The 10,000-nt window shown below is 34.7% G+C and overlaps 1 protein-coding gene across 1 annotated transcript in view; it reads left to right on the top strand.

Annotated features, from left to right (window-relative positions):
• LOC143025422 (extracellular matrix protein 3-like) overlaps nucleotides 1-10,000 on the top strand; it is a 94,587-nt gene that overhangs the window by 39,634 nt on the left and 44,953 nt on the right. The window contains exons 2-4 of the mRNA XM_076185080.1: nucleotides 2,433-2,522; nucleotides 2,775-2,921; nucleotides 9,134-9,388. Of these exons, the coding sequence (XP_076041195.1) occupies nucleotides 2,433-2,522; nucleotides 2,775-2,921; nucleotides 9,134-9,388 (492 nt within the window). The remainder of the gene's footprint in view (nucleotides 1-2,432; nucleotides 2,523-2,774; nucleotides 2,922-9,133; nucleotides 9,389-10,000) is intronic.

The raw sequence follows: 10,000 nt of genomic DNA, 5'->3' as shown, positions 1-10,000 counted from the left end.
TCATGTGCTTAAGTCGATTTTCGTATGATTTATTTTTGATATTTAGAATCAGTTTTGTGGCTCGCCGTTGTACTTTTTCCAGTCTGTCAATGTCTTTAATGAGATTCGGTGACCATACGGAAACAGCATATTCCAAATGTGGACGAACTAACGATTTATATAGCTTGTTAATGAGTGAGTGATGGACTTTTGAAATCAAAAGATCGCGCAATCAATCCCAGAATCTTATTTGCTTTCTCAGAGGCTGAAATACACTGCTTGGATGATTTGAGGTCGTTACTGATAATTACGCCGAGATCTTTTTCACTATCCACTTTTGTTAACGAATTTCCAAATAACTTGTAATCGTACTTACTGTTATTTTTACCTATGTGCATTACCTTGCATTTACTTGTGTTAAATTTCATTAGCCACTTTTCAGACCATTGCTGTAATTGATCTAAATCTTCTTGAATATCTAATTGGTTTGAGTGATCATTTGCCACTCCGCACAGTTTTGTATCATCAGCAAATTTGGAAACAGTAGATTTTAGTCCATGGTCTATATCATTTATATATACTATGAATAGAAGTGGCCCAAGAACGGAACCCTGAGGAACTCCACTTGCAACACTTTTCCATCCAGAAGTTTTTCCATTTAAAACAACTCTCTGTTTTCGACCTTTCAACCAATTACTAGTCCAACCTAATAGGCTACCACTTATTCCATGCAAAGCTAATTTAGTAAGTAGTCTTTCGTGTGGGACGGTATCAAAAGCTTTTGCAAAGTCTAGATATATTAAATCTATATTGTTTTTTTTGTCATAATTCGAGATAACTGTGTTGTAGAATTCGAGTAAGTTAGTCACGCAAGAACGTTTCCGTCTGAAACCATGCTGGCTATCATTTATCAAACGGTTACTTTCTAAATGATATTCGATAGCATCTCTGATGATAGTTTCCATTATTTTTCCTACGATCGAAGTCAAGCTTATAGGCCTATAGTTATTTGGTTTCTTTTTGTCACCTTTTTTGAATATGCGAGTAACGCTAGCTAACTTCCATTCTCTTGGGACATCTCCGGATATGATGAATTTCTTGGCAATAATTTTCAATGGAACAACAATCTCATTTTCTATTTTCTTTGAGATTCTTGGATGCCAACCGTCAGGCCCTGGTGTTTTATTAACTTTGAGTTTTGTCTATACACCTTTTAATTTTTTCTTTTGTTATATTTGTTTGTACATTAATAATGGGTTGTAAATCTTTTATGATTACAGCCTCCAAAATGGTCAAACGTTGGAGGTCCTTCTCCTCAGCGACGATTTCTGTGTTGTGTGCCATGGTTTCCCTGTCGAGATGGCGTCTGTGGTGGGTCCAAAGGTGTTGTTTCGGTCCTCCTTTGGACCCACCACACACGCCATCTCGACAGGGAAACCATGGTTACACAACACAGATATATATATATATATATTATACAGTATATATATATATATATATATATATATATATATATATATATATATATATATATATATATTATATATATATATATAATAATAATATTTATATATAATATATAATAATAATAATAATAATAATATAATAATAATAATAATAATAATAATAATAATAATAATAATAATAATAAAAAATAATAATAATAATAATAATAATAATAATAATGTGGATAGGAGGTAAGGGAACACGGGCTAAGGGAAATGCTTTTATTCCTGACTAATTTCGCCTGAGTGGCTTCTTCAGAAAAAGCCACTCAGGCGAAACTAGTAAGGAACAAAAGTATTTCCCTCAGCCCGTGTTCCCTTACCTCCTATCCACATTCGTCACAATGTATACACAATAATAAAAATAATAATAATAATAATAATAATAATAATAAGTAATAATAATAATAATAATAATAATAATAATAATAATAATAATAATAATAATAATAATAATAATAATAATAATAATAATAATAATAATAATAATAATAATAATAATAGTAATAATAATAATAATAATAATAATAATAATAATAATAATAATAATAATAATAATAATAATAATAATAATAAAAATAATTATAATAATAACAATAACAATAATAATAATATAATATGATAATAATGATAATAATGATAATAATAATAAAAATAATAACAATAATAATAATAATAATAATAATAATAATAATAATAATAATAATAATAATAATAATAATAATAATAATAATAATAATAATAATAATAATAATAATGATAAAATAAGTAAATAATCAAATGAATAAATAAATAGAATAGATAGAAAAAATAGTAAATAGATACATAACTGGTTCAATGAAAAATGATTTGTCAACCAAATTTAATTTTAGCTTACAACAGTGAGATGGATGTTTTTTCTTTTGCTTGATTATGTAAACACTTATCTTTGAATGTATTTTTTTTCAGAAACAATCAACGATGGTCGTCTCTTCTACATCCTTCATCCTAACTCAAACGCCACCGGCGACTCTTTCAAATTCAAAGTAGAAGACAGAGGTCAGTTTTGGTCACGTGATTTCTCAGCATCGATTGTTTTTTCTTTCAACATTTTCATTTTCGCTTTAAGTGCCACCGCTGTTAAAGTCGTAGATTTACAATAAATTATCTTTGAATATATTTCCGTTGTTGGTATCCACCAACTAGTCAATTTGTTTTTGTTTTAAGAATCAGATCCTGGTGTAAAGATGAACTGTAGTCGCCATGACGCATATTTACATTCGCTCCATCCCCGATCTCTTTCTCCTTCAGGTAACAACACGCTGGAAGAACAAGTCGCATCTCTCTCCTGGTCCGTAGTGCGTTTAGGGGTGGAGATTCTGGAGGCAAATGAGACTCAGGGAAGCGTGATCATCCCCATACACCGCCGTGGCTATCTCGCCCACACCTCCATCATCCGTAAGTCCAAACGCATTAAGGTTCATAGTTACAAAGGATTACAAAGGCGGAGCATGCCGACAGGAGACCTTTTGATCCATATCTAGGTCGGATGCAAAAAAAATAAAAAAAAAAAAAAAAAAAAAAACCATATATATATATATACATATACACATATATATATATCATATCAATAATAAATTAAAACTATAATAATGTAAAAATAACAAATAAAATACATAAATAAATGCATAGGTATAGTTGAATAACAAACGAACAGGTAAATAGTAAATGATTATAAATTGACATATAACTAATAATAAATGAAAATCAGACAGACAAATTATAACAAAACAAAAACAAATAATATAACATAAATTATAATCATTACAGCATCTTACTTAGGTATATATCTAAATGATTCTTAAAGCTTTGAACTGAACTACATTGCACTACCTGTGCAGGAAGTTTATTCCATTCATTAACTACACGGTTGGCAAAGTTGTTTCTACCTACTTCCAAATTGAATCTATTTCCGGACAGTTTGAGACCATTGTTTCTTGTCTGATTCTCATTCAATGTGAAAATTTTGTCACTTTTGATGTTGTCAATTCCCTTTAAAATCTTAAAGACCTGTATCAAGTCACCTCTGAGTCTACGCTTTTTTAGGGAAAACAGATTCATGTGCTTAAGTCGATTTTCGTATGATTTATTTTTGATATTTAGAATCAGTTTTGTGGCTCGCCGTTGTACTTTTTCCAGTCTGTCAATATCTTTAATGAGATTCGGTGACCATACGGAAACAGCATATTCCAAATGTGGACGAACTAACGATTTATATAGCTTGTTAATGAGTGATGGACTTTTGAAATCAAAAGATCGCGCAATCAATCCCAGAATCTTATTTGCTTTCTCAGAGGCTGAAATACACTGCTTGGATGATTTGAGGTCGTTACTGATAATTACGCCGAGATCTTTTTCACTATCCACTTTTGTTAACGAATTTCCAAATAACTTGTAATCGTACTTACTGTTATTTTTACCTATGTGCATTACCTTGCATTTACTTGTGTTAAATTTCATTAGCCACTTTAGTTCTTCAAACGACAAATGGTTTCTTGTTAGAAATTTCAGCTGGATAACGTCATGTCGGTTCAAAATGTTTCTGTTGATGTCGAATCGAACACTAGTCGTTTTTAGGATATCTTGTATACGTATACGTATACGTATATATATATATATATATATATATATATATATATATATATATATATATATATATATATATGAGGAAGGTGGAAAAAGATGTCATGGGTCTAGTTTTGAGTTGCGAATATTCCTGACCGGTTTTGCTCTACGTTTCTTCAGAAAAAACGTAGAGCGAAACTGGTCAGGAATAAATTGACAACTCGGAACTAGACCCGTGACTTCTTTTTCCACCTTCCTCAACTTCTCACAATGTCTCAGCGTTATATATATATATATATATATATATATATATATATATATATATATATACATCTATGTATATTGCTGATAACCACAAAGGAAACCGGAAAAGAAACCAGAATTCCCAAGCCCTTTCGTGATATTTCACATCTTCAGGGAAAAAAAAAAAAAATACACATATGTATATAAGAGGTTTGAAAAAACTGGGAAAGGTACAGACAATACACATTGAGAAAATGTAACAAACATTGAAATACATAAAATCAAATTATTTTTGAAAAGATGTAACTGTCAAATCTAAAAATACCATTGCTAATATTAATGTTGGATCCTTCAAATTTTTTTACCATACAACTTTCAATAATGTTACTATTGGCAAATGAATCACAAGACATAATAGATGAAGCATTAGACCAATCAATACCATGATCAAAATCTCTCATATGAACAAACAGTGCATTAGGCTCTTGTGCTGTTTTTACACTGTACTTGTGTTTAATCCTTGTTGAGAGTTCCTTGCCCGTTTGCCCAAGGTAATACTTTTTACAATCTCTGCAAAGGGATCTTGTATATGCAGCCGCTTGAGACACTAGGTGAATTTTTAATAATTAACTTCTTAGAAGTATCACTTAGACAAAATGTAATAGCACATTTGTAAATAATAATCACGAAGAACCCACAGTCGGAATACTTTTTTCAAAGATTCCTTTTATTCCGACTATGGGTTCTTCGTGATTATTCTTAGAAGTATATGGATCATTAAATACAATTTTAATACTCCATGTTTTTAGGATGTGAAGAACTTGAGCCAGATTGTTACTGAATGGTAAAATCAGAAGGTTCTTAGTATCAAAGGAGGGGGATGGTTGAACACTATATATTTTTTTCGATGCAGCGAGAGCCTGATCTAAAAATCTTTTAGAGTACCTTAAATCAAAGCCAACTTTAACAATATACTCAAATTCCTCATCAATAAATTCGGGGCTGCACGTAAAAACATAGAAGAAAACACCGAATATTTTACTTTATCATAGTGAGCCGAGTAATAATGAATATATGAAAAAATATATGTCGGCTTCCTATAAACACTAAACTTAAAATTATTACCATTTCTATGAATGAGACAATCCAAAAATGGCAACTTACCATTACTTTCTAATTCAATAGTAAAATTAATACATATACATACATACATACATACATACATACATACATATACCAAAGGCTTTTTCCCCCTTATAAGGGAGGTAGCCAAAAAAAAAGGCATAAAAACCACTCCCACCCATTCCATCCCCATCACACTCCATTCCCCTCCACCCTCTTCCCTCCCTCTTATCTTGGCACCTCCTGGATGACGGATCATCCCTGCATCTTGTCCACTGCCCTGGGTCAGAAGCAGTGTCGCAAGACACAGCACATCCACAGCAAACCCGCTTCATTAAATAGCTCTCTCACATATCTGTCTTACCACAAAAATCTGATCTACGCAACCTCTACCTGCCCTAAACCCACACTGTTTCTCACCAATTACTCCCTCTGTTCCTCTCCTAATCCTCTCAATCAAGACTCTTCTATAAGCCTTCCCAATTACACTTAACAAGTTGATTCCTCTGAAACTACTACATTCACACTTGTCCCCTTTTCCCTTGTAAAGTGGAACTATACAGGCACTCCTCCAGTCCTCCGACACTCTACCCTCTCTTAAACAAACATTGAATAACCTCACCAGCCAGTCCACCATAACTGTACCTCCTTTTTTTTAGACATTCTGCATGACATCCATCCAGACCAGGTGCCTTACCTGTTTTCATCATCTTAACAACTGCCTTCACTTCATCCTTCCTTATTTCTCCTCCATTTTCCTCACTCATCACTATCATTTTCTTAGCACTTCCCACTGCAACTACCTTTGCCTCCCTATCCTCCTTCACATTTAGGCAGCTCCCTAAAATACTCTCCCCATCTTCCTCTTACTGCCTTTTCTTCCATTATCATCTCTCCATCTGCACCTTTTGCCTTTTCTTCTCTACTTGATTCGCCTCTTCTTCCTCTCTTAATTTCCTTTAAAAATTTGTTTTATTACTTTCAAAATTTTCTGTCATACTCTTACCCCATTTCACATCTGCTCTCCTCTTTGCCTCCTTTATCTTATTCTTTACTACTCTTCTCTTTTCTTTGTACCTCTCATATGTTTCCCTTGTCCTATTTTGTAACCAATCTGTGAAAGTTCGCTTCTTATCTTCTACAACCTTATTCGCTCCCTCATCCCACCACTCACTACCCTTCCTTCTATTTCCTCCCATCCTTCTTGTTCCACGCACCATCTTTGCACACGTTGTGACTCCCTCCTTGAACCATCGTCATTCCTCCTCCACTCCTAGCTCTACTCTATCCTTCACTCCCTCCCACTCCTCTCTCAGTTTCTTCTTGTACTCCTTCTCATTTTCTTTCTCATTTAAGCTGTTTATTTTAAGCACCTCCCTACCTTTTGTCCGTTTCCTCTTTCTCCATCTATCCTCCACTCTCAACTTACCTTCCACCAGAAAATGATCTGACATTCTTTCACTCTCTCCCTTTAGAACATGTACATCCTTAACTCTTCCTATTTTACTCCTACCACTACATAGTCCATTAACGCTCTATCTACCACCCTTCCATCCACCACCCTCTCTCATTTATACTTATGCTTGACTTTCTTCCTAAACACTGTATTTGCTATCATCAACTCTAAAATACATCTCCACCATCAACTCTCCACTACAATTCTTTTCCGGAACTCCACACTTCCCAACCACTCCGTTTATTGGTTCATTTCTTACCCAAGCATTAAGGTCTCCCAATACCACTACATTGACATTTCTCTCTAATCCCACTAAGCACTCATTTAAATCCATCCAAAAAGCCTCCCTTTCTTCTACGCTCTTCTCACTACCAGGCCCATAAGCACTTACAAAAACCCACATTTCTTTTTTCAGTTTCACCTTCATCCACATTAACCTTGAAGAAATCTCCTTCCACTCCACTACATGCTTACCTATCTTATCACTTACTAATGTAACCACCCCTTCTCTCCCTCGTCCTCTCCTCACTCTTGAGAACCTTCCAACTACACTCTCAAACTCACACTCGCCCTTCCCTCTCAACTTAGTTTCGCTCAAAGCCAACACATCCATCTTTCTTCTCACAAACATATTGCCTATCTCTTCCCTTTTACTCTCATCTGTATCACATCTACGCACATTAAAAGATCCAAACCTTAGGGTACTGGTTGGAAAACTCCTAGCCCCTCTTATGCCTTTACTTTTTTTAGGAATGTCCCCTTTGGTGCTACAGGGAGAAGGATGACTAGTCCTAAACCCGTCCCGTTTTTGTCGCCTCGTACGATTTAAGTGGGAAACTTGGTGGCAGCATTCTTTTCCCCTACCACAGGGTAGGCGAAAACAGGAAATGAATATTCAGAGAAATAGTACAGGACAGTAACAAGGTGTTGGGGGACAGTATAACGGAGGGACATTCGCAGTATAATAAAAGTGTCATAATTTCTCTGTGAACAGAGTCCTCCTCTATCAAAGACAAAATGATGTGTGACTCTGGTTCATAGGGGCGCCTCATATAGACCCTAAAGTATCAACTGCATGCTACTTTGCCACAATAATATGCAGGCAATACCCCAGACGGGAAGTAAAATTAATAGAATAAACTAAATTATTCAGAGATTGTAAAAATGCATTTAAATCCTCTGAGCTAGGCCACAGGGAAAGAACATCGTCAACATATCTGTACCAGATCGCATTTGGTGGCAAAATTTCACTTAATATTTTATTTAAAAAAAAGTTCCGTATAGAAATTGCTAAGGACTGGAGATAGTGGATTATCCATTGCCATACCGATTTCCTGAGATAAAATTGACCAACATTAATATCAGCAATGGTATTTTTAAATTAGATAATTTTATCATTGACAAAATATGTAATCACATTACATCTTTTAAAAAATAATTTGATTTAATGTATTTTAATGTTTGTTACATTTCCTCAATGTTTATTGTCTGTACCTTTCCCAGTTTATTTTCATACCTCTTATATACATATGTGTAACTTTTTCTTTTGTATTCCCCTGAAGATGTGAAATATCACGAAAGCACTTGGGAATTCTAGTTTCTTCTCCAGTTTCCTTTGTGGTTATCAGCAATTTGTTGGATCACGTGGTTTTGTGATCTTTTTGCATATATATATATACACATATATATACATATACATATACATATACATATATATAAATTTATAAAGCTATAGGATAAAGCTATATACAGTATATTCATACATACATATGATATATATGTATATGTATATCATATATATATATATATATATATGTATGTATGTATGTATATATATGTGTATATATATATACATACATATATTTATTTATATACATATATATATATATACACATATATATACATACATACATACATACATACATATATATATATATATATATATATATAAATATATGATATACATATACATATATATCATATGTATGTATGAATATACTGTATATAGCTTTATCCTTTGTGAGGAGAGTACCTTCTATATTTCCACGGTTGTGAGGACGGTGACCGTCAACTCTTCGAATGAAGGGAGGCTGTAATCATTATCCTTCCCGCATCGATAGTCCCTATTTGATCGCACAACGAAAACCACTTTTCGGGAATTCTTGTGGTTCGGGATTGGTGCCACAACCCGCTAAAACTCACCTCCCTTTGTCGCCTCCTGCAGAAGTGGTAGTGGTGAACGACTCCAGCACAGTGGACGTGGCCACGGACCTCGCGGCCGTATCCCCAGGGGCGCCCTTTGCCCCCTCCGTCGTCCAGTTCAGTCCGGGGCAGACCTCGGCTTTCTGGTCCTTCAGCATCAAGGACGACGATCTCTTCGAGGGCGAGGAGACTCTCACGCTGAGACTCGAAGAACCTTCGAAGACCCGTCTGGAAGACCCGCGTCAGGTCGTTCTTCACCTTCACGACGATGAGGACGGTATGTGGATGGAGTCATCTAAGGCTGTGGATTATGTGTGGAGTAGTGAGAATGTCTGGGGTATGGAGGTACCTTCCACAACTTAGAAACTATAGATTTAAGTTTGGCCCAACCCACTCGATTTTGTTCGCTCGAGGGTCAGATGAAGTCTCACTCATTTGAGTCCCTGCTTAAAAAAATGAGTCTGACCCACATATGAATAAAATCACGTGGCTTTAACCAAAACAAAATATGAAAATGTAAGCTACTGCGCTAATGGTGTTTATGAAATTGTTTGTTTGGATGTGAAGTGTCCATTGAATTCTGGGGCTATGAAATTGATTGATCCAAGCACCTGATTGTAGACCAATGCGCGCGCGTGTGTGTGTATGCGTGTGTGTATGTGGGTGTGTGCGTGTGTTTGTGTGTGTGAGTGAGTGTGTGGGTGTATGTGTTAGAGATAGAGATAGATAGATAGATAGAGAGATCAAAGCTAGCATCTTTTCTAATCAGTTCTCTTGGAACTTGAGATCCTCTATCATCCTGAGCTGAACGCCCAGAATTATATCTTGAATGACTAACACCAAATCTAGAAACTACCTTCCTACTCCAAGAGAAGTAAATACTCTTTCA

The sequence above is a fragment of the Oratosquilla oratoria genome, chromosome 5, assembly GCF_046742065.1.
Source record: "Oratosquilla oratoria isolate Oo_2021 chromosome 5, ASM4674206v1, whole genome shotgun sequence".
Taxonomy (NCBI): domain Eukaryota; kingdom Metazoa; phylum Arthropoda; class Malacostraca; order Stomatopoda; family Squillidae; genus Oratosquilla; species Oratosquilla oratoria.
This window is presented reverse-complemented; position numbering and strand designations above follow the sequence as displayed.